General features: G+C 39.0%; 1 protein-coding gene across 4 annotated transcripts in view; it reads right to left on the reverse strand.

Annotated features, from left to right (window-relative positions):
- sh3pxd2b (SH3 and PX domains 2B) overlaps positions 1-14,746 on the reverse strand; it is a 32,680-nt gene extending 17,934 nt beyond the window's left edge. For 3 of the 4 annotated variants that reach the window (XM_034311219.2, XM_034311217.2, XM_034311216.2), the window contains exons 1-3: positions 14,348-14,746; positions 11,317-11,397; positions 4,598-4,673 (exon numbers count right to left, since the gene is read on the reverse strand). In XM_034311219.2, the coding sequence (XP_034167110.1) occupies positions 4,598-4,673; positions 11,317-11,397; positions 14,348-14,419 (229 nt within the window). In that variant the 5' untranslated portion in view covers positions 14,420-14,746. The remainder of the gene's footprint in view (positions 1-4,597; positions 4,674-11,316; positions 11,398-14,347) is intronic. The other variant, XM_034311218.2, reaches the window with a different exon arrangement.
- Positions 14,747-26,104: the final 11,358 nt, after the last annotated feature.

The raw sequence follows: 26,104 nt of genomic DNA on the forward strand, positions 1-26,104 counted from the left end.
TAAAATATAGATTAAAATATTTTTGTTGCAAAAATGTCTGATTACACAAATTAAATATCTGTATCAGCATAACATCTATAATAAATATCAGATTTATTTATTTTAATTTACTATTAATTTACTGATTTTCTGTCATTTTAGAACTTTTTATTTATTAACCACTTTATTTATTCACTTTTTTTTATTAACCACTCGGGGAAGTGCTGTTTCCGGAAAATAATCAACTTCGGTGTGGTTACAGCGACTCTGCTTCATCACTCCACCCTGTCATTGATTCATTTCCTAGAACAGCACCACACACACTGATTTATTACTTACATAACGAATGAAATATTAGTTATAGATGATCAAAAAATATTGCGGGAATATTGGTAATAAAAGTGAAAATAAAAATACAGACTTAATTATTAGTATAATATAATATACAGAATTTTTGGCATTTTTCCCCCCGAACGTTTCCCGCTCGTACTCGACTCCGTCTCCTCACATTCTAATTCTTCCCCCCTCTTTTTCCCGGAGAAAGAAAGGAATGCGAGTTATTTGTAGTGGTTCATATGAAAACATAGACAAGGGCTGTTTTTGTTCCAGAGACAGACACAGCGGGAGAAACTCTCCGATTTCTCAGCAGCCCGAGAACAAAGTGAGGGAGAGAAAAAAGAGAAATGTTATAGGAAAAAAAGTTAATAAAGTGAGAAAATGAACATGTAGCAAGAAGATAAAGAAAAATTCAGTGAGAAAATGTCAAGGATGAAAAATAAAAGAAAGAAACAAGAACAACAGCAGAGCAGAAAGAGTGCGAAATAAAAAGAGATACAAGGAATACACAATACCCCGATCCGGATTTAAATTAATTAACAACGAAATACGAGCCCTAACACTCTACTCCGAGTTGAACTAGAGACGTGCGCTTTTACATCTCGCTCACGCTGTTATTATTCCAGTTTGTACCTGCCTGAGATTTTCTCTAACGAAAATAGAAACGGAAAGTTTCCCAAAATGAAAACAAACGAGCAGCTGGAGTTAAACCAGCACGACTCTGACCAGGCAGTTACTAAGGATGAAGGAATTAACACTGCAGATACCTCACACAGCAACGTGTGTTAGTGTTAGTGTTAGTGTTCGTGTTAGTGTTCGTGTTAGTGTTCGTGTTAGTGTTCGTGTGCGTGATAATGTTCATATTAGTGTTAATGCTTCTGTTAGTGTTCATGTTCATGTTCGTGTTAATGTTCATATTAGCATTAACGTTTCTGTTAGTGTTGATGTTAGTGTTAACGTTACTGTTAGTGTTGATGTTCATGTTCGTGTTCGTGTTGATGTTCATGTTCGTGTTAACGCTTCTGTTAATGTCAGTGTTAGTGTTGATGTTACTGTTAGTGTTGATGTTAGTGTTAACGCTTCTGTTAGCGTTCGTGTTAACGTTAGTGCTCATGTTAACGCTTCTGTAAGTGTTCGTTTTCCTGTTCATGTTAACGTTAGTGTTGGTGTTCATGTTAACGTTAGTGTTCGTGTTAACGTTAGTGTTCATGTTAACGCTTCTGTAAGTGTTCGTTTTCCTGTTCATGTTAACGTTAGTGTTAGTGTTAACGTTAGTGTTAGTGTTAACGTTAGTGTTAGTGCTCATTTTCCTGTTCATGTTAACGTTAGTGTTGGTGTTCGTGTTAACGTTAGTGTTGGTGTTCGTGTTAACGTTAGTGTTGGTGTTCGTGTTAACGTTAGTGTTGGTGTTCATGTTAGTGTTAGTGTTCATGTTCATGTTAATGACATTAACGTTAATAATGTTAATGATGTTCATGTTAGTATTAATCTCCATGCTCATGTTCTCTTTCATGTTAATGCTAATGTTGTTAATGTTAATGATGTTAATGTTCGTGGTCTTTGTCCTGTGAGCTCCACCTCTGCTCGCTCGCTCTCTCGCCCACATTAAACTTAAAAACCTCTCAACCAAACGCCCTCTGAACCTTTCTGAGAAACATTGGGGAAAAAAAATAAATAAAAAAAGCAGAACTCAGCACCAGCGGTGTGGACGGAGACGCCTCTGCCGCCGCCTCCTCGTTACTAATCCGTGTGCCTGAATACCCTGAAAACTTGACCTTGCTGTGACCTTGACCCTGTTCCAAAATCTGATCAGAAAACAGAGGAATACAGTGAAAAGAGAAAGATGAAGAAATAAGGAAAGAGACAAGAAGTGCACTGAGAGAAATATAAAGAAAAGAAAGGAGAGAAATAAAGGAGAAAACCATGAGACGGGGGTTTTTGGGGTGAAGCCCCTCAGAGTAAACGGAGGAAACCTGTGAAGTGGCTTGAAGGCTGTTTACACTCGACTCGTTAGTGCGCATCAGCAGTGTGGTCACTTCACCAGTGTTTATTCCCATAATCCTTCACTTCACATCCTGAGTCAGGGGCTTTAACCGAAAACCAGCCGGAGGGGAAATTCCACATCCCACCATCACGGAGCTGACCGGGGTCTGGAGCTGGACTCTAATAAACACTCTGTGTGTGTGTGTGTGTGTGTGTGTGTGTGTGTGTGTTGCTGTTACCACCCTGAAGTTGATTATTTTCCTATAACAGAACATCCCCAAGTGTTTTTATTCCTCTTACACCACAACAATTACAATCCTTTATTTATTAAAGAACTTCACGAAACACATACATCATTTTATCCATTTATAGTTACATTTAACGTTAATTTAAAGTAGTTCCTGCTGTCACTTACGTTAGAGCAGCGATAAACAGTCGTTCCCTCACCAGCCTCTCTTTATAATCTCTCTTCAAGTTAATAAGACAAAAACACACAAAAAGCGAGAAACCGCAAAAGAAGCGTAAACTCCTCTGTCCTGAAGACGTCGGAAAACTTACAGTTCCAGCTTTACCTCTGACTGTTACAGAGCGCTGACACTGGAGACTCCTTCCATAAACCTTAAACAAACTTTAAGGAGACTTTTACCATATCAATGAACTTTTCATTTTTAAAAATCTGTTTATTGTCAGTGGAGCGTCCGCTGTACACGTCCCGGTGAACAAGCTGTTGCTACGGAAACGATAACGTAGCAGAACGAGCGCATTAATATAACCTGCACTACTGTCAGAGCTGCTGTTATAGAGAATTAATCAACACCAGAGGGGGAGAGAAAGAAAGAGAGCGAGAAAGAGAGAGAGAGAGAGAGAGAGAGAGAGAGAGGGAGAGGTAGAGAGAGAGAGAGAGAAAGAAAGAGAGCAAGAAAGAGAGAGAGAGAGAGAGAGAGAGAGAGGGAGAGGTAGAGAGAGAGAGAGAGAAAGAAAGAGAGCAAGAAAGAGAGAGAGAGAGAGAGAGAGAGAGAGGGAGAGAGAGAAAGAGAAGGAGAGACAGAGAGAGGTAGAGAGAGAGAGGGAGAGAGAAAGAAAGAGAGAGAGAGAGGGAGAGAGAGAGAGGGAGAGAGAGAAAGAGAGAGAGTAACTGTAGGAGATCAGTTTCTCTTTCCAAACAATAAAGTCTGATAAATAAACACAGCCAAGAGCAGTGACCCTGTGTGCGTGTGTGTGTGTGTGCGTGTGTGTGCGTGTGTGTGTGCGTGCGCACTTCAAACCACTTCCAGATGTCCACACACACACGCGCACGCACACACCTCTCAGTCTGTTGTGCTGTACATGTAGTGTGTTCACACTGAGACTCAGTGAGCTGTAGTGCAATATTAATACTAAGACGATGCTGTAGAAATAATAATAATAATAATAATAATAATAATAATAATAAAACGCGATGTGTTTTATAGAAATGATGTGAAATCGGTGACGTTCCCCGGTCGAGAATTATTTTACAGAAGGATTTATTTCAGATTCTGACATGACAGAGTAGTGATGAGTCTGCAGGAAGGAAGTGGCATCGGTCAGCTTCCTGAAATGATAAATAAAGACGCCTGGAAATTTGGTGAAAGGAAGTGAAATAAGGACGTGACCTAATACTTTCTGGAAATGTTTTTTTTTTTTTTTTTTTTTTTTTTTTTTTAATACTTTCATTTTATTGTACAGAAATAGTAGTTACGCTGAGATGCAGCCTGATAATCTGAAAGATCTGACGGCTCAAATGAAACAAAACAAAAACATTCATGTTCACACCTCTCTGAATAAAATCTTATTAAATACGATGTGTGTGTCTGATGGAGCGATGTGTCGTTTGCGAGAGAGTTGGCTCTTTTAGCTTGTTCATTAGCGTGAAATGGTGACACGTGTGTTTGAAATTTCAATATCAGCCATAATCAGGCAAAGAAGCACAACGAACGGACAAAAGATTGAAAATTTTGTCCAGTTTAGGAAAAAAATGGCAGTGAGTCATTTGGGAGATGAAAGAGTCGACTTTTATCAGCGAGTCGAATCAAATGATACGATCCACTTAAAAAAAAAAGCTGGAATTCCCATCAGTAGCTCAGACAGAAAATCTGGAAATCAATCTGCTGATCCATGCAGTGATGTAAGCAACCATGTGACATTTTGGCCAATCACAGACAAGAGGACGTCCCAACTAACGCAAGAGATTCATCATAGCGATTCTTACGTACGAAGAATGAAGAATCCTGAAATCTCATTTACGAATTATAAAGAAATTGAAACAAATCAGACGTACCTGGCAGAAAGGGGATAATTCTGCGTTTTGGATCCTTCTGTCCTCCTTCCACAGGGAACTTATCCAGAAGCTCCATCTAAAAACAGGAATAAGATCAATTTTTTACAAATCCTACATGAATAAAACTCACTCAGCATTTCCATCTTTTTGTCCTGCGGTGATTCTGCGGAACATTTCCGCTCTTTTATAATCCCAGCTCTCCTCTAAGCTCCAGGTCAGGTGGGTTTTATTTTTCCTTTCTTTTTTTTTTCAGGAAAAATGTCTTTTTCCTCATCGTGTTGTACGTTTGTGAATCTAAGCAAGATCCGGTTTTCTCTGTTGCTCTGGAACAGTCCACCTTTTAACATCTCCAACACTGAGTCTTTTTAAAATTACTCTTAAGACCTATTTTTCTTCTTTAGCTTTTGATTCGTTTAAATGTGCTTTTGTTATCGTTGCATTTGTCTCTGGATATTATATTTCTTATTGTAAAGCACTTTTGTTGTGTTAAATGTGCTCTATAAATAAAGTTTGCCTTGATATTTTGAATCTCTCCGTGTCGTTTCTACTCATCTGGCATTTTAGTAAATTCTATAATACATGGGTTATATATTTAATTTAATTATTAAAATCTATTTTTAATTAAGAATAGATAGAACCATATGAGACATACTTCATTAAAAATCTCATTAAATCTCATTAATCTCATTAAAAATCCTGAAATCTTCTTGATAATTGTGAATGAAATATAACAGGTCTATATTAAAAATTTTATTTAATAATAAATTTTATGGCCAAGAGTAAAGTGTGGTGGAGGAGGGATAATGGTCTGAGAAGGGTTTTCAGGGTTTGGGCCTCTTAGCTCCAGTGAGTGTTAATGCGAATGTGAGTGTGAGTGTGAGTGTTAATGTGAGTGTTAATGTGAGTGTTAATGTGAGTGTGAATGTGAGTGTGAATGTGAGTGTGAGTGTGAGTGTGAGTGTGAGTGCGAATGCGAGTGTTAGTGTGAGTGTGAGTGTGAGTGTGAGTGTGAGTGTGAATGTTAGTGAGTGTGAATGTGAGTGTTAGTGTGAGTGTGAATGTGAGTGTGAACGTGAATGTTAGTGTGAATGTGAGTGTGAATGTGAATGTGAGTGTGAGTGTGAGTGTGAGCGTTAGTGAGCGTTAGTGAGTGTGAACGTGAATGTTAGTGTGAATGTGAGTGTGAGTGTGAATGTTAGTGAGTGTGAATGTGAGTGTGAATGTGAGTGTTAGTGTGAGTGTGAATGTGAGTGTTAGTGAGTGTGAATGTGAGTGTGAATGTGAGTGTGAGTGTGAATGTGAATGTGAGTGTGAGTGTGAGTGTGAATGTGAGTGTGAGCGTTAGTGAGCGTTAGTGAGTGTGAACGTGAATGTTAGTGTGAATGTGAGTGTGAATGTTAGTGAGTGTGAATGTGAGTGTGAATGTGAGTGTGAATGTGAGTGTTAGTGAGTGTGAATGTGAGTGTGAATGTGAGTGTTAGTGTGAGTGTGAGTGTGAATGTGAGTGTGAATGTGAGTGTGAATGTGAGTGTGAGTGTGAATGTGAGTGTGAGTGTGAGTGTGAGTGTGAGTGTGAGTGTTAGTGTGAGTGTGAGTGTGAGTGTGAGTGTGAGTGTTAGTGTTAGTGTGAGTGTGAATGTGAGTGTGAGTGTGAATGTGAATGTGAATGTGAGTGTGAGTGTTAGTTTGAGTGTGAATGTGAGTGTGAATGTGAGTGTGAGTGTGAGTGTGAATGTGAGTGTTAGTGAGTGTGAATGTGAGTGTGAATGTGAGTGTGAGTGTGAGTGTGAGTGTGAATGTGAGTGTGAGTGTGAGTGTGAGTGTTAGTGTGAATGTGAGTGTGAGTGTGAGTGTGAGTGTGAATGTGAGTGTGAGTGTGAGTGTGAGTGTGAATGTGAGTGTGAGTGTGAGTGTGAGTGTTAGTGTAAGTGTGAATGTTAGTTTGAGTGTGAATGTGAATGTTGTTACTGTGACTGTTGTTACACAAAGACATTCTGGACAATCGTCTGTCGTTGTTGTATATTGTTGTATATTGTTGTATATTGTGGAGAAGCCGACTGCTCTTCTGCCGTATCGTGGCAGCTGTGTGATATCGTTGAGAAGTGATTAAATCATTTTATCGCACAAGCGTACTCTTTTACGTTTTTCCTGTTCTTTCAGACAGAAGTTTCCTTTTCTTCTCGTCAGCAGCCTCTCGCTCTCACAGCTCTTTACAGAGAAAACAAAGTCCATGTCGTGACAGAGTTAAAAAAAACAACAACCTCAGAACATGACGGTGAGCTTCTCGCTTCCACCAAAATGTTTCTCAAGCACGAAGCAAGAAGTCAGACGTGCGTGTGTGCGTGTGTGCGTGTGTGTGTGTGTGTGTGTGTGTGCGCGTGTTTCCCGTTAAGCTGAATGTCTGTCCTGAGGAATATGTTAAAGAGGAACATCATGATGGTGATGATGGCATCACTAAAACCTCATGTCCTCATGAGTCACGAAGAGATGGAGAACACACACACACACACACACACACACACACACACACACACACACACACACACACACACCTCTTCTGTGTGTGATTTAAACACAACCCTGTTGTTCAGTAAGGCAGTCTGAAATCTTCCTCGTGATCCTCACCAAGCCGCAGCTCCGTCGCACTAAACAGGAAGTGCTTCATCATCGTTTTGCATCATGCAGGAAAAACCTCTGCACATCTGGATTGGATTACAGCTGCACATCTGGATTGGATTACAGCTGCACAATGTGGAGCTTTTACAGATTTACGCCGCTGCTTCGTTACACACCTTCACCAGCTTTCTGCTGAATTTAAATGTATTCCATTTAGATTTATTCATTTATTCGTTCACCAGATGCTTTTATCTAAAGTGACTGAATCGAGTCCAAGTACGGAGCATTAACCGCTCCGTGTGTGTGTGCTGTTACAGGAAAATAATCACTTTATTCATTAAAAACACAACACATTGTGCTTTTTATCCATTTATAGGTACATATAATGTTAGTTCCTGTTCTCACGTACGCTATAGCAGCTATAAACATTCGCTTCCTCATCAGTTTCTCTTTTTCTCTCTGTCTTGAAGTTAATAAGACAAAAAAACATGTATATTGTGTTTTCATGTTTGCTTTAAATCTTTTCTTTTCCTTCCTCCTGTTTTCTTATTTTTTTACTTTGATCTGATTTTATTTCCGAGTTAAACACGGCCTCGTAAGTGCGTTACGGTGCGTAACAATAAACAGATTTGTGAAGTTTTTAAAGGAAATGATATCAGACGGGTATCAGGACCCATCTCTAGTTTAAACCGATGAAGACGTGGAGAAACATCTTCACGATGTTCCTCTTGTGCTTTTCCAGGAGATGATGAACGACGGGGTCACGACCTTTCCTTTGTCTCCTCCCCCTCCCCCTCGGGCACTCCCTCCTGTCTGCAGCTCTTTGCTTTATGGCTTCTGGATCTGAGCGCTCCGGTCTTCGGCCAGGAGTCCGGCTCGAGAAGGTCTTCAGAGAGTTTCTGCTCAGCTTTCACTCCTACGTTGGCTTTTATTTCTTTTTTTAATCCTCCTCAGCAAACCATTTGGTTTACATGATGCTGATTCAGCGCATAGCTGAGAGACGGGAAACAGTCGTCTGAAACACGTTCGCACATGTGTTTCCCTCCGCCTGGGTTCAGCGTTCAGCGTTTCCCAACACCGACATGGACACGGGTCCAAAAGCTGGCGTGCGCGTAAAAGAGAAGAAGCAATAAACGATGCTGGAGACAGAAAGAACTGTTTCCTGGAGCAAACCATCAACATCCCAGCGATCAGCCAACGACAACAGCATCTTATTTATTAAAGAATGACACATCATACTTTTTATCCGTTTATAATTGCAATAGTTTCTGTTGTCTCTTACGTTATAGCAGCTATAAACACTCGTTCCCTCACCAGCCTGTTTATTCTCTCTCTTCAAGTTAATAAGACAAAAATAAACGCAGCTTGTTACACGTTACTGAGAAACCGCAAAGAAGCGTAAACTCCTCTGTCCTGAAGACGTCGGAAAACTTACAGTTACAGCTTTACCTCTGACACTGGAGACTCCTTCCATAAACAATAAACAATTACGATTAAACAATCGTCTCCTTACTTCCATGTTTGTTTTATTTGTTTATTTGTTAATTAGAATTTTTTAAATAATTAACAACAACAATAATTAAACTAATAAGTTGTTCATCAATAATTAGTAGTTTTTAAACGATAAAATTAATAATGAATTAATAAAATACTAATTTTATTAATATATAAGGTTTTAGATTTTACTGGAAATGAAAGACAGCAAGTTGCTTCTTCTTCTTATTATTATTATTAATGCTAGTAATTTAATTAATTAATTATTAATGTTATCATTATACCACTAAAAAATAATAATTAATTATGAACAATTTATTAATTTAATTATTGTTATTATTTTAAAAAAAAGTCTACTGGATTTGAAAGACAGCGAGTTGTTTGTTTGTTTGTTTGTTTGTTGTTTTAATTTTTCAGGATTAAATTCCATCCTTATATCAGATTTCAACATCTTGTCTTTTCCGCCTGCAACCTTCTGGCATTTAAATGTTTTTTTTTTTTTTTTTTTATATCAGCCATTACAGAACTATGCACATCCACGGCCAAGAGTCCAACGTCCAAATAACTCCAAACAGAACCATTCCAGGATTTTGATTTCATCCTCGCCATGGAAACGTTCCGTTATTACCATGACGACACTTTCCCCATGTGAGCGGTCTGATCTGCCGTTTATTAAAAACAAAATGAAATCAGATGAAACTGTCTGATCTGAACTCTTCTGACTATTTCCATGTGTAGATATATCACACATCATACACATCAGTGTGTGTGTGTGTGCGTGTGTGTGTGTGTGTGTGTGTGTGTGTGTGTGATGGCTTTTCCATGTGCCCTAGAAAATGGCCACCATCTGAAATAAGCATTTGTGTGGTCATGTGTGGAATCCACGTTCCCCAAATCCGACAGGAGGAACGGCTCTCTGATGGACGTAAATATCACGAAACCAGGAGAAGATGGGATTCTTGGAAACGATCCGGAGTGGCGCTCACCGCCCGGAATCTTTTCCATCCATCTCTGGCATTTGGTGTTCGTGTGGAGAAACAATGCAGTGGTGAGTCGTGGAGTCGAGCTGCAGTAAATAATGTCACTGTGCGACCGCAGCAGCGGCGTGACCTTTCCAGAGCGCCGGCATGGGCGGAGTTTATGCACATCCTCATCAGGAGATCCCCCCCACACACACCCTTAATGGTTCAGTCCAAAAATGACATTCTGCTCTTGTATGATGGTCATTTTTTTCCTTTTCTAGACGCTCAGGCTACAAACCGAGTTATTGTACATGTGTGAAGTAATTATTTGTAATAACGCTGCATGGGGGAGCTATGACTAGTGCTGTCACTAAATTTTAGTTTTCTTTAAAATATTACTGACTTGAAATATTAAAACATATATTGTTTTAGACTAGAGCTTGGCGTTATGATGATATTATAATCGATATCATGATAAATTATGTCACAATATACTTATCCGAGATATCGTGTGCATCGTGATATCCTTATTTATGACATTTACAAACTCTGGAAGCAGATCGGGAAAACTCTTCTACTGTTTCCAATCTTTAAACTCTAGACATTAAATAAAAATACCATCCAGCTACTTTTATTTTACATTTCGAGGTTTATTTTTTAAAATGCATTAGTACTGTTTTGTTAGGAAACCTGTATATATATTGTGATGCATATTGTGTATCGTAGAAACGTCTTAGAAATGAAATATCACGATATATTTTTATCATATTGCCCAGCCCTGCTTTAGACGCCTGATTGGCCAAATTTACTCAATAAATAACTCAAAACATAGATTCAGTGCAACCACACAGCACCGTTTTAGCCAATTTTTATAATCTGTGTTTAATTTTTGTTTACGTTTTTGATTTTTTAAAGTTACTGCTGCGTCAAAGATGCGATGTAGCCACCACTAGGGGAGCTGGAGCTCAGAAAAAACAATCCGTCCTCGATTCCTCAACCTTACCCCCTTCTGATCGCGATCGTGTTTATTCGTTCATTCAGTGACTCATTCGTTCAATCATTCCTTCTGTTGTTCTTTCGTTTGATCAGGAAGCATCTTTGTGTAATTCTTTCCTAATTAATATTCACTCAGACGAATCGAGGAACGAAGAGAAAGAAGGGTTCTAGATCACAGATACGCTGTTCTTCCTTCGTGAAGGTTTTTTTTTTTTTAAATTGTATCCTGTGACGTAAGCAAATTATAATAAATAACGTGCGCTCTAAAAGTACAGGAGTGCAAACGTTCATTTTTTGGTCAATTATGACAGAAACACCCGACAGTACGACAAACCATCGTTTTTTTTATTCCAGGATGCTGGTAATGGAGACACGGGTCGGTTCTTTTAGAACTTGAAACAGTACTCTAGTAGCTTCCCAGAACATTTCAGAGGAAGGAAATCTTCTTAATAAATATTCTACGATGTTTGTTAAAAAAAAACAACAACAAAACCTTCACTCTTATGTGCTCATGTGAGATGATTAAACACTTCAGAGACGAAGACTGCTTATTTAAAACACTAGCGTTAAATTATTCTAAAACTAAAAACATTTAAGGAAGTGAAGATCCCTGTTTTCTAAGCGTGTAGACGGATGGATTAATAAACGTACCTGCAGGTCGAAGAATTTGCTGTAACGCCTGAAGATGATCTCGGTGCTGCTGTCAGACCACGACACCTTGATGATGTAAACCTACAGAGTGGTTTCAGAAAATATACAAGGAGAAAAAAGAAAAAAAAAAAAAAAAAAAAAAAAAAACTCAGTTTATAACTGTAAATCAGAGCGTTTTACACACACACACACACACACACACACACACACCGTAACGAAAATATGCAAATCATTCATTCATTTGTTTATTTATTCATTTACTGAATCATCCATTGTTTTGCTCATTCATTCGTTACTTCATTTATTCATTCATTTGCTCATCTGTTCATTAATTTGTTCATGCGTTCATTAATTTTTTTCATTTGTTCATTCATTCCATTGTTCGTTCATTTTTTCATTCATTCGTTTCTACATTCATTCATTCCATTGTTTGTTCATTCGTTCACATGTGGGTTCATTCCTTCAGCCATTCATTCATTCGTTCGTTCGTTCATTCAAGCTTTCATTCATTTGTTTGTACGTTTGTTCATTCTGTTATTCGTTCATTCACTGAATCGTTCATTATTTAACTCATTTTTTCTTTTACACATTTTCGTTCATTCATTCATCCCTTGAGTGTACAGCGCTGAGTCGTGTTCAGTGTTGAGTGTTCAGTGTTGAGATGTTCAGATGTTCAGTGTTGAGATGTTCAGATGTTCAGTGTTGAGATGTTCAGTGTTGAGATGTTCAGTGTTGAGATGTTCAGTGTTGAGATGTTCAGGTGTTCAGTGTTGAGGTGTTCAGTGTTGAGGTGTTCAGTGTTGAGGTGTTCAGTGTTGAGGTGTTCAGTGTTCAGTGTTCAGATGTTCAGTGTTCAGATGTTCAGGTGCTGAGTGTTCAGTGTTCAGATGTTCAGTGTTCAGATGTTCAGTGTTCAGATGCTGAGTGTTCAGTGTTCAGATGTTCAGATGTTCAGATGTTCAGTGTTCAGATGTTCAGTGTTCAGATGTTCAGTGTTCAGTGTTCGATGTTCAGATGTTCAGATGTTCAGATGTTCAGGTGCTGAGTGTTCAGTGTTCAGATGTTCAGTGTTCAGATGATGCTGACAGGATGTTGGATTTGCTTCCAGTTTAAAGTGGAATTGTGAAACTTCACTGAATGACACGAGCTGAAGTTTAGTTCTGCATTTACACCGTTACGTTACATCTGATTTTAATCACGAAAAAAACACGTGGCCTTACACCATCTCTGATGTTTACGGCTGAGATTTCAGCTCTGTGACAGACAGACAGACAGACAGACAGACAGACAGATAAACAGAGACAGACAGATAGATAGAGAGAAACAGGCAGACAGACAGACAGACAATGAGAAATGGACAGACAGATAGACAAATAGAGAGAGACAGACAGATAGACAGAGACGCAGACAGACAGACAAACGGAGAGAGAGACAGAGAGAGACAGAAAGGTAGACAGACAAAAACAGACAGACAGATAGAGAGAGACAAATAGAAAGACAGATAAATAGAAAGAGACAGATAAACAGATAGATAGATAGATAGATAGATAGATAGATAGATAGACACGGATAGAAAGACAACCAGAGACGGACAGAAACAGGTAGCCATATAAACAAACAGAGCCAGACAGACAGACAGACAGACAGACAGACAGCTAGAGACAGAAACAGAGAGAGACAGACTGAAAATAAAATGCTTCTGAAACTCTAGGAGGGGAGGCCAGTTCTTAAGATGTTTAAAGCATGACGTCTGCGCCTCTGTGTGTGTGTCTATGTGTGTGTCTGTGTGTCTGTGTGTGTGTGTGTGTGTGTGTGTCAGTGTGTGTGTGTGTCACATTTCTGAGATAATCCTGCTTTGTGTGTGTACCACGAGAACTTTACATCCTCTACGACCGGACACTGTGTGTGGATGTACTCGTTTATGAATGGAGGGATGAAAGGTGGAGATGAGAGAGAGAGAGAGAGATGAAGGATATGACCAACAGATGAATGGAAGAATAGATAGATAGATAGATAGATAGATAGACCAACAGACAAAAAACAACAAGAAGACAGAATACATAAAGAGAGAGACAGACAGACAGATAGACAGACAGATAGATAGACAGATAGAGAGACAGATAGAGAGACAGATAGAAAGACAGATAGAGAGACAGATAGAGAGACAGATAGACAGAGCTGAAATAAAGCTAAGACTTTAAAAAACTGTTTCAAGACTTTAAAAATGAGAGGTTAAAAGCTGACAGATGAGCGAGCCGGATGTGGGCCGGATGTGAACCGGATGTGAGCCGCATGTTCTGTTCCTAGTTCCAGTCCATCTGTCATGTACTGTCTTTTACAAAAAAAAAAAAATGTCTTCTGGAGGAATATGAATGTGGGCCAAAGTCAGAAATGTTTTATTACTGTAAAACTGTAAAGAGTAGTGCTAGCATGTTAGCATTAGCATGTGAGCAAACAGAATAGAAGGGAAGGAGTTGAGAAACACTGAAGTGGTCCCAAGACCTTGATGATGATTATTATGATGATTATTTTTTCCTCCTAGGTTGAGTGTTTTGTAGCAAATGAGTCAACCCAGGACACTGACTCAGCAGTGTGTGATTGAAAAAATAATCATAACAAAGAATTCTTTTTAACAGTTTGAGTGCTGGAGTTACTCTGAATAAGGAGAAATACTCAGCAACACAACTTAACAATAGCCCTAGACATGGCACAGTATTGCAGAATAAACACTCAGAAACAGATAATCAAAGATACTGCGAACACAGAGATCACAGAGGACAGGAAATGATGGAGAAATGAAAAGTGTGTGAGGTATTTGAGGACTGTTAGACGCATGTGAACGCAGCTCTGAGAGCGCCAGTGAACGCTGCCCGAAGGAAAGGCTTGTAATCTGATCCTGTGTGAGGAAACTCCTCACTGCTCTTTGTTCACTTTCAAGCGCACAAAACTCGACTTTTTACACAAAACACACGCAGAAAAACGTGTCAACTACACGAGTGAAACACACACACACTCACACAACACTACTTACATAATGTTTGCTGGGACTTCTTCTCTTTTGGACATCCTGAACTGTGACATCCTGGACAGTCCGCCGCGGCATGTTGGCGTCCGGAAGAAGAAAAAATACTACGATTCTGCACTGATTTTCTGCCTTATAGCAACAAAACAATCACACACAGATCCAAAGGTGCGGAAGTTTCAGCGGATTGAGGAGTGTCATCCGTCTGAGAGGCACTGTGTGTGTGTGTGTGTGTGTGTGTGTGTGAGAGAGAGAGTGTGTGTGTTCTGGAGGATATTACACTGTGTGTGTGTGTGTGTGTGTGTGTGTGTTGGAAGTCCACGTAGGACTGAACGCAGCATTTTTCTCCTGAACTTCCAGGAGATTTTCAGAGCCTCTGCTGCACCTTAAAGGGGCCGCGCTCTTCTCTCTCTCTCTCTCTCTCTCTCTCTCTCTCTCTCTATCTATCTCTCTCTAATTAAAAACACAACTCATTAATGACGTCATACGCAAAGCCACAGCTATTCACAACTAGCCATACACTGTTCACCAACCAACCAAAAACCTAGCTTTTTAGAGCTAAATTCTTCAATGTCTGAATGTTCTAACCGAAAAGCTGTTAAAACTTCTAGTTATTTTAAGCTTTACAAGATATTTATATAACTCTTTATTGGCTTTATTATTATTTATTTGGTTTATTTTCTTATTACTTCTTTATTTTTCATCTTCTGATCCCCTGGCGCTTTGAGATGTTATTTGTATGGTATATACAAGTTGTTCATCTGTTGTATACTTGTCTGATTTTCAATAAAGTTCTTATTAAAAAAAACTTTATGTATAGATTTAGTGAAACAGTTTTTCCTCAAACGTACGTCTGCTTAAAGTTCTCGTGCTGCCTTCGTGGCATCTTGTCGGTCGTAATTTTCAAGTTTCGACTCGGGATGTTCAGTGCGCGAAGTGGAAAACGTAAAGCTCATAACAAGCTACTTTAAGCGCACGTTTACAGTATCAGACCTGAGCGGCTCCTGGTTCTGTTCTGCTGTAGTGAAACATTCATGCAGCATTTTGGACTGTAACTGCACCTCAGCGAACAGCGGACATTAGCGAGTAGCGTTAGCTAACGTTAGTGATAACTCTAATGTTGATGATTATCTTTTCAAAAAAAGTGATTAGCTGGTCAGTGTTAAAGATTTAACCAAGTGTCTGTATATAAACTGAACTAAAGCCAATACTGCAATAAACTCATTTAAGTGTGAGCGTCAGTGAGAGCGGCCATCTTGATTTGACGTCACTCCGTAAACGGGGAAGGAACAGGTAGCTGAGAAGACTACCCCAAGTTCAAATTTCAAGTTGAGGAGGTGTTTTTGGAGGTTTATAGCAGTTGTAGGTGGTGAATTACACGTTGTGATTTAACCTCGAATGCATTATAAAAGAAAAAAACACGCGCCAAACACGCACAGTAATGACATCATACGCAACGGCAAAACTATTCTTGAAAAATAGTTAAACGAGGTCAAATAAGGATGTATAAATTTACTGAAACACTTTTTTTCTCCCCAAAATATACATTTACTTAAAGTTACTCTGCAGTTACGCTGCGTTCGACATGCCTTGTAAGCAGAAATGTGTCATTTTCCGCCTTAACATGTCCTACTTGCGCTCCACATTCCATGTTTGTCTCTTTAGGGAATTACAGGTTGCAACCTGGAGTTGAACGCAGCATAAGCATGATGACTCATCCTGTACTAGTCTTGTGTTCATCCAATTAAATGCTCTAGAATGTATATGCCCCTATATATATGTATATGTATGGTCTTGCTCTAACTCATTAGCAATAAACATAGTACATGTTTTCTGGTGTGTTTTATGGCTTTGAGTTTTCTCGCCCATTTCCTTTTCCAGTGAAGAATAAATGTTTGAAGTTTATTTATTTGGGAAAGGGTGGAGTTTGTGTATTTTACAGACTTTGGGCTGTTCAGAGCTGGAATGTTGCTACTTCAGACTGACGGAGTGTTATGTCTTTACAGTGTACACCATCTCCATCAGTATTTTCATCATGTTCTCTACCAGTCTACCACAGGTGCGTCTTCCCAGTGATGACCCTGTGGCTCTCCGTCACCATCGGCAACGCTGGCGTTTGACCTTCGGCTCAAACACGTACACCGTAACTCCAAAAACACACAGCGTCTTGTCGTCTAGGATTCAATTCGTCCTGGTGAAAGTGGCGTTTTTGTGTTTCCACTCTTGCTCTACAGGAGTCATTATTTTCACTCCTCACTCCTCTTACGTCATTATGAACTCATTTGACCCACAAACCACCAAAAACACTCAAAATACTGATTCATCATGCAGCATGAAAACGACTCACACATCCAAACATCCAAAAAACACACCCGGCACAGTGTGTGTGTGTGTGTGTGTGTGTGTGTGTGTGTGTGTGTGTGTGTGTTTTAGGGAGTTTCCCAACAAGCGGAAAAGTCTACACTTTTTTTTCATCATCTAATATGCAGGGTGTAGATCATTCATTTCCCAAGATGAAGGAACTAAAACCAAGCAGATGGATTTTTTTTTTTTTTTTTTAGAAACTTTTAGACTCCATTAGACCTGATTTATTCTTCTAAACACAAAAAATATTGAAATTAAAATTAAAATATAAAAATCAATATTTCTGTATTTTGGCTGGTCAATCCTTTCTTCAGAACCTCCACGTGACACAGAGAAGGACAGAGCTTAAGTCTGATTGGTTGTTAGGTCCTTGTGGGTGACCAATCAGAGAATTTTCCCTTAATTTCTGCACAGTCCTAGAAACACAACTTTAAAATGGTCATTACATTAAATAAATACGTCTAATGCTCTAAATGCGACACAAAACAAGCTGTGATGTTCATCAAAAAAGAATTAAAATTCTTTATAAATTCATAAATTCATGAAAGTTTCTCCATAAAACTCTGTAATGAATTTGTTTTGAGGCTTGCAGCAAGTTTATCTATAACTATATTAAGCATTTCATTCAGATCCGAGTGTTTATAACTTGAATATAAAAATGATATGTGATGTGTTTACAACACAAAAAGCTAAATAACAGGAAAAACAGCACAATACCGCCACCTACAGAGCACAGGTTGTATTACAGCCTCCTTTCACCTCACTGGAAAATAATAATACTTAAATTAATAAAATTAAAGTCCATTTATTGTTAAAATCATTATAAAACAATTTGTGTCTTGTGGTATTATATTTACATTCACATTTAATTTATTTAACAGACATTTTTGTCCAAGGATACAGTCTCAGCGTGTCACTGTGAGAGTATTAGACAGTAATATACACCAGTGCTTTCATTTAACTTCATTTTCATTATGGGATTTATTATGTTTTTTTGCAGAAAAATACAAAAAATAAATATAATTTAAACAAAATGAGGGGGAAAATACTTGTGCAAACACTTTTTAAACCCACTAAATACCCCACAGGGGTTTGATCACCATGGAGCTTGATTAGATCAGATGCAGATGTTTCCAGCTTTCCCTGCCCTGAAGGACATCAGCAGCGGTCACTTTAGAGGAGAACATCGACAGAAGGAGATTCTCTCAGCTCTGATTGCTGTGTAGAACATCTGAGGAGCAGGATGAGAAGACTTCCTCAGTCTGGAAGATCACTCTCTCCGTATTTCTTTCCGTCAACATACCTGTATCACTCTCTCACTGCTTCTGATGTTCTATCATTCTTTTTGTCATCTATCTTTCTACCAGCAACTGTCTGTGTTTCTGTTTCTTTCTTTCTTTCTTTCAGTTTCGAACTATCTTCAAGCTCATGAAACAGTTTCAAACTTTCAGACTGTCTTCAACACCAAAGTTTGTTGGGAAGAACTTTTTCCCTATGAATCCTCTGAATTTTAATTTCACTGTTAAATATGTTGGTTTACAGTTCTCTCTCTCTCTCTCTCTCTCTCTCTCTCTCTCTCTCACACACACACACACACACACACGGAAGATTAAAACAAAGATTAAAACACATTTGATGCTGGGGTGGAATTTTTGTAGGGTTGTGCTGCCATCTTGTGGTTACCTTTTGCATTGCATCTGAATCTATTAGTAAAGTCAGCATCTCTCTCTCTCTCTCTCTCTCTCTCTCTCTCTCACCCCCCCCCCCCCCCTCTCTTTCTCTCTTCCTCTCTCTCTCACACACACACACTCACACACACACACACACACACACGGAAGATTAAAACAAGGTTAAAACACATTTGATGCTGGGGTGGAATTTTTGAAGGGTTGTGCTGCCATCTTGTGGTTACCTTTTGCATTGAGTCTGAAGATAATAAAATCAGCATCTCTCTCTCTCTCTCTCTCTCTCTCTCTCTCTCTCTCAAAATTGAGGATAGTTTTACTGACATGTTTTATTGAAATCTATTAAGGCTTTTTCATATTTTGATCTAATAATAATGGTTTAATTAGTAAATAAGGATCATTTAAGACAGATATTTCTGTATTAATGCAGTTACTCTGATATTTGCAGCTATTTTAGCTCTAACCAAAGGGGAAATGGAGATGAGAAGTCAGCGATGGTGCAATAAAAACAATATTTGAACACAGGTTGAGTCATTTTCTGGAATGTTGGTGCTATTTTTGGTCTGTTTGCTGTATATACCAGCCCAGTTTCACACACACACACACACACACACACACAACTCAGAAAGAACTGAGCCGTTCTGCAAACCTTACAAAAATCCACTAGAGTACATTTCACATCTGATCACACGATCATGTGAGAAAGTCACATGGGGAAATAAACTTACAGTATATGCACTGTACGCAAAAAATATATCACATTTTAAAATATAAAAAATAGGGAAAAAGTCACAAGTGAACATGATTCATACAAAAAAAAAAACACTTGTGAAAATAAAACACAATTCGCTACATGAAACGTGTGAAAAAGGTTTGAAACGTGTTTGAAACTTTTCTGTCAGGAAAGTGTTTTATTTAAACTGTGTATATTTAAACTGAAATATATAAATCTATATCATTAATATGAGATATGAAGTTTCTTTTCCACATTTGCGTCGAATTTTAATGCGAATGTTAAACAGAACTGACAAACCGATTAGCGCGTTAGCTGAAAATGAGCCGCCTCATCCGTGTTAATGTTCACCAATAAAAGAAAAAGATTATTTTTTGCGCACTAAGTCTTCGGCTCCTGAAAGGAGAAGCTGCTTTTCTCCTCAGTTCGGGTCGTTCCGAGGTTACTGAATAATGCGATGCGTGAGATTCTTGCATATGCTAATAGCTAAGTGTAGCATTAGCGCTTAATAGCAGCCATTACACAGAGGTGATTAGCATTTTCCTCCGTTGATGAGACTTCACAAGAGCCGAGGTTTCAGAGGTGAAGCAGAGTTCAGTTTGATGCTCGAGCTGCTTAGTAAACGATTTGAAATGACTGAGAGAGTGAGCGAGTGAGAGAGTTAGAGAATGAGTGAGCAAATGAGTGAATGAGTGAGTGAATGAGTGAAAGAGTGAGTGAGAGAGTGAGTGAGTGAGAGAGAGAGAGAGAGTGAGTGAGAGAGTGAGTGAAAGAGTGAGTGAGAGAGAGAGAGAGAGTGAATGAGTGAGTGAGAGAGTTAATGAGTGAGTGAGTGAGTGAGTGAGAGAGTGAGTGAGAGAGTGAAAGAGTGAGTGAGAGAGAGAGAGTGAGTGAGTGAGTGAGTGAATGAGAGAGTGAGTGAATGACAGGGAGAGAGTTAATGAGTGAGTGAGTGAGTGAGTGAATGAATGAGAGAGTGAGTGAGTGAGTGAATGAGTGAGTGAGTGAGTGAGTGAGTGAATGAGTGAGTGAGTGAGTGAATGAGTGAGTCAGTGAGTGAGTGAGTGAGTGAGTCAGTGAGTCAGTGAGTGAGTGAATGAGTGAGTGAGAGAGTGAATGAGTGAGTCAGTGAGTGAGTGAATGAGTGAGTGAGAGAGTGAGTGAGTGAGAGAGAGAGTGAATGAGTGAGTGAGTGAGAGAGTGAATGAGTGAGTGAGTGAGAGAGTGAATGAGTGAGAGAGTGAGAGAGTGAGAGAGTGAGTGAGTGAGTGAGTGAGAGAGTGAATGAGTGAGTGAGAGAGCGAATGAGTGAATGAGTGAGTGAGAGAGTGAGAGAGTGAGTGAGAGAGAGAGTGAATGAGTGAGTGAGTGAGAGAGTGAATGAGTGAGTGAGAGAGTGAATGAGTGAATGAGTGAGTGAGTGAGTGAGAGAGTGAATGAGTGAGTCAGTGAGTGAGTGAGTGAGAGAGTGAGAGAGTTAGTGAGTGAGAGAGAGAGTGAGTCAGTGAGTGAATGGGTGAGTGAGTGAGTGAATGAGTGAGTGAATGAGTGAAAGAGTGAATGAGAGAGTGAATGAGTGAATGAGAGAGTGAATGAGTGAGTGAGAGAGTGAGTGAGTGAGCTCGGAGAAAGCAGCGCTCCTCAACAGCTTTGGTGTCATACCCTGTCCCAAAGTTCACACTTACACCCTTGCGACCACATGGGTTACTATAGCAACCACCTAGCAACACCCCGAGAGATCCCATGCCATCTGCCTGGCAACATCCTAGAAACCATTTGGATCACCACCTAGAAATACATCACCTGAGATACAGTACACATAGCAACCACCTAGCAACCACTTGGAGCACCATAGTAACCACCTAACAACCCCCTAGAAACCATTTTTGAGATATGATTGCAAACATCTAGCAAAACCTTAACAACAGTGTGGACCACCATGGCAACCACCTAACGATCCTCTAGAAATCACCTGATATGATCAACCAGCTAGCAACACCCTAGCAACCACATGGAATACCACACCAACCATCTGCAAACACCATACCAACCATTTGGAACACTATAGCAACCACCTAACAACCCCTTAGCAACTAATTAATCGTTTAATTACTTTTTTTTTAAGCTGAATCATCAGCTTTTTATTTTTCACTCAGAAGCAGAATGATTTTGTTGCTAATTCGTCATGCACAGGATTAGCCTAGCATCTATTACAAGCTCTTCAGGCTTTACGCAGCTGATCGATAATGCGAGTAAACGGGAATTAACGCTAGCGTGGGAGCGCGAGATTTAGAGCGGCGAGAGTTATTTTTATTCCGAGACGGCCGTGAATCCGATGAACGTTTTGTCTTGGGATATGAATTCTGGGAAAGCGCTCGTTTCTGGCTGTTTTGTTGGCAGCCGTGTTTGAGCTCAGCTGGAGTTCGGACCTGCTCTGAATCTTAAATACAGAAGAGACTCTTAGCTGGTCACAGAGCTATGACAGATATGTGTGTGTGTGTGTGTGTGTGTGTGAGTGTGTGAGTGTGTGTGTGAGTGTGTGTGTGTGTGAGAGAGAGAGAGCGAGATTGCTGTGTTATTTAGTACTAGCATTATTTATCCTGAATTAAATCTTTATCAAGAAGGACACTACCATCTGAATGTTTTGCAGCATTTTCCTGATTTGGATTGCGGCACGAGATACACTCAACTTACTAGCGAGCATTAGTTAGCAATTAATTAGCAGTTAGTTAGCAATTAGTTAGCAATTAGTTAGGTATGTGTGTGATTACTGAGGTAATTCTGTTTATGTACATTTTTCTGTTCCATTAACAGAACACAGGGAAGAAAACCGTCACTCACATCTTCACTGTCTTTCTCACAGATATTGGTTTTGTTGTTGTTGTTGTTGTTGTTGTTGATTAACAGTCATATTTGTGTTCGTAAATTTCAGGAAGCCATTCCTGTGGTTAGATTTCAGCATTGTTAAGTAGTTATCCATGTTAACTCAATCTTCCCTGCATGAGATAACTTGTTCACTGATTTGCTCAGATGTGTTCAAAAGTGCAGCCCAATCATGACACTCATAACTTGCTAATAATTATTGCTGTTTTATAGCTTTTCTTGTTTGTTTTTAAATCATTAAATGGCTTAGTGCCACCATTAGCTTGCACATCTGTTACGACGGTGCTTCCACCAGGTCTCTGAGCTCTTCTGATCAGCTGCTCTTAACTGCTCCCAGGTCCAGATTACAGCTCAGGGCTGACCGTGACTTTAAGATAGCAGGCCCTGAGCTTTGGAAGAAAAACATTTAAAAACATTTCTTAGAATTTCTTATCTCTGGCTTTTAATTATATGTAAACTGGTAGCTGAGGCATGTTGGATATTTCAACTTCATGTTTTTTATACAGCACATTGGTTAACTGTTGTTGTGTTTAATTGTGCTTTATAAATAAAGTAAATAAATAAAGTAAATAATATTGTGTCACAGCCACTCTGACACACACTAATACTGCAAACACTTAAACTCTGGAAATCTCCAACTGATCAAATGAGCTTGAACAGGAGTCATTAAACTCACTCACTGAAAGATTCACTGATTCACTGACTCGCTGATTCACTGATTCACTGATTCACTGGCTGCTATTTAGCTGAACAAGAGATGAAAGATTCACTGATTCACTGATTCACTGATTCGCTGATTCACTGATTCACTGATTCACTGATTCACTGACTGCTATTTAGCTGAACAAGAGATGAAAGATTCACTGATTCACTGACTCGCTGATTCACTGATTCACTGATTCACTGACTGCTATTTAGCTGAACAAGAGATGAAAGATTCACTGATTCACTGACTCATAAAATTCCAAACACGACTTTCACAATTCATAAATGTTTAAAAAAACACCAACAAGAAAACAAGCATATAATATAATAAAAAATGACAGAAGATTCACTGATCGAGAGATCTTGGTCATAAGTTAAACAATTCACTGATTCAAGGGGATCAGTTCTGACACATTTTAATTGTTAATTGTTTAATTGTTGTTCTCAGATTTTAAGTTATTTTATTCTCCTTTTCCTTTTTAACTTGCATTACATAATTATTTTAAAGTGATTTTACTGTTTTACTTTTGTGATGCTGCATTTTGTGTATTAATAAAATGTTATTTATATCCATCACTTTTTTCACTGGGCTTCACTGAGTTCCTAAAACAAGTGCTGCGTCCCAATTCGCCTTCTATCCGTCCTGAACAGCGTCCGAGAGCAGAATTATCGAGTCCCAAACTGTAGTATGTTGAAACGAGGTTCCCGGATGGTCAATTATTTCTGGTAGATTTTCAAAGTGTGGATCTGTGGACACTTTTTAAGCTAATATTACCCACAATTCCTTGCGTGAGGGAGGAGGAGGAGCGTTGTGACGATCTTTTTCTCTAAATTCAACCTGCAAAAATGACGCATTTTAGAGAGGTGTAAATGAAATGTGGAAAAATAAATCGAGGGAATGGTAAATTAAAAGATAAAGTATAAATGATATCCGGAATAATGAATGAAGAAAAGCTGAAATGCGACGAGGAGGTTGTTTACGGTGACGGCGTGCGTAACTAGGCAACAACGCTCTCTTCTTTAGCGTTACATGACGTGTTAGTTAGTACGTCCCGGTACTTGCATACTATTTTGCTACTCGCACAAAAGTACGTACTTTTCCTTCACAAAAAGAGTACAAACTTTCAGTGCATAGTATAATTAGGCGAACTGGGACGCAGCAATGACAAAATAAATGTGAAATAGAAAAAAAACACCTGAAAAACTCCTCACATTGTGCCTTATAAAGCTGCACACTGTACACTGATGACACTTCGCTATGAGTCTCGCAGGAGGAAACATAAAAAGAAACAGGGATAAAGTAAAGAAAGTAGGAATAATAAGGTTGTCTGAATGGTCTAAATATAAAAATATAACAATGCTGTAATAATAAAAGACAATAAAACTGTAATAAAAGATGATGTATAAAGTCCCCAGTGAGAGGCCCATGACATTTCAGTTTAGCATCATAAAGTCGGGTTAGGAACCAAAATGGCACTTTGACGCATGTGTGTGTGTGTGTGTGTGTAAAAAAAAAAAAGCCACGTGTTTCCTAGCAACAGTCCACTGTGTGTTTTTCTTCCTGCATTTCAGAAGTGCAGCAATGCAGCACTCGAGACGTGAAATTCATTCGGATGGCGAAAGGCACCTTTCAGAAACAGACACAGGCCGAGTGTGACACGAGTTCAGCCTTACAGACTAAACAGAGAAATGTGTGTGTGTGTGTGTGTGTGTGTGTTTCTCGGGTTCTTATTCAACAGGGTGAAAAGGCGTAGCTTTAAAACCCCAGACTGTTGGAGTGTGTCTGATCACTTGTTGTTCCAGTCAGGGTTGTGTTATACATCAGTAAGACCGTCACATCCTCACAGCCGACTCTCGAGTCGAGTCGAGTCACTGCACAGCTTCTCTGATGACACTCTTCTACCTCCTGAGGAGACGGAGGTCCTTCAGTGTGAACCTGTCTGTCACTGCTAGCGCAGACTGAACCTACACTCGGGAAATGTCCTTGGTTTTGTCTCCAATGCTTTTTAATAAGCACTGTGTGTGTGTGTGTGTGTGTGTGTGGTGTGTGTGTGTGTGTGTGAGTGTGTGTGTGGGGTGGTGTGATGACGTTACTGTTTTCACTGGGAAGTTAATTATTTTCCTGTAACAGCACGTCCACAAGTGTTTTATTCCTCTTACACCACAGCATATTACCAACATTTACAATTTATTTATTAATGAAGGACACGCTTAGGTGATTGTGGAATAATATCAAGTTTAAATATCAATGTTTAAAACTCTCCAAAGTTTGTCAGGGTCCTGCTATAAACCGCCATCAGGGGGCGCTGTTGGTTACACAATGTGCTCTAATAACGCCTCATTCATGTCCTGTTCAGTGTGATGCAATGTGATGTGACGGAATGTGATGTAATGTGATGTAATGTAATGAAATGTAATGTAATGTGATGTAATGTTGTGTAATGTAGTGTAGTGTAATGTCATGTGATGTAATGTCATGTCATGTGATGTAGTGTAATGTAATGTAATGAAATGTAGTGTAGTGTAATGTCATGTGATGTGATGTAGTGTAATGTAGTGTAATGTCATGTGATGTAATGTAATGAAATGTAGTGTAGTGTAATGTCATGTGATGTGATGTAGTGTAATGTAGTGTAGTGTAATGTTGTGAGCGTTGTTGTAATGAAATGTAGTGTAGTGTAATGTCATGTGATGTGATGTAGTGTAATGTAGTGTAATGTCATGTGATGTAATGTAATGAAATGTAGTGTAGTGTAATGTTGTGAGCGTTGTTGTAATGAAATGTAGTGTAGTGTAATGTCATGTGATGTAATGTGATGTAGTGTAGTGTAATGTCATGTGATGTAGTGTAATGTGATGTAATATGCCGCAATGTAATGTAATGTGATCTAATGTAGTGTGATATAATGTGATATAATGTGATATAATGTGCCGCAATGTAATGTAATATGATGTAATGTGATGTAATGTAATGTAAGGTCGTGTAATATGATGTAATGTGATGTGACGTAATGTAGTGTAACGTGATGTGATGTAGTGTAATTTAACATGATGTGATGTCATGTGATGTCATGTGATGTGACGTAATGTAGTGTAATGTAGTGTAATGTAGTGTAACGTGATGTGACGTAATGTAGTGTAATGTAGTGTAATGTAGTGTAACGTGATGTGATGTAGTGTAATTTAACATGATGTGATGTCATGTGATGTCATGTGATGTGACGTAATGTAGTGTAATGTAGTGTAATGTAGTGTAACGTGATGTGACGTAATGTAGTGTAATGTAGTGTAATGTAGTGTAACGTGATGTGACGTAATGTAGTGTAATTTAACATGATGTGATGTCATGTGATGTCATGTGATGTAATGTGATGTGACGTAATGTAGTGTAACGTG

The sequence above is a fragment of the Pangasianodon hypophthalmus genome, chromosome 15 (genome assembly GCF_027358585.1).
Source record: "Pangasianodon hypophthalmus isolate fPanHyp1 chromosome 15, fPanHyp1.pri, whole genome shotgun sequence".
Classification (NCBI taxonomy): domain Eukaryota; kingdom Metazoa; phylum Chordata; class Actinopteri; order Siluriformes; family Pangasiidae; genus Pangasianodon; species Pangasianodon hypophthalmus.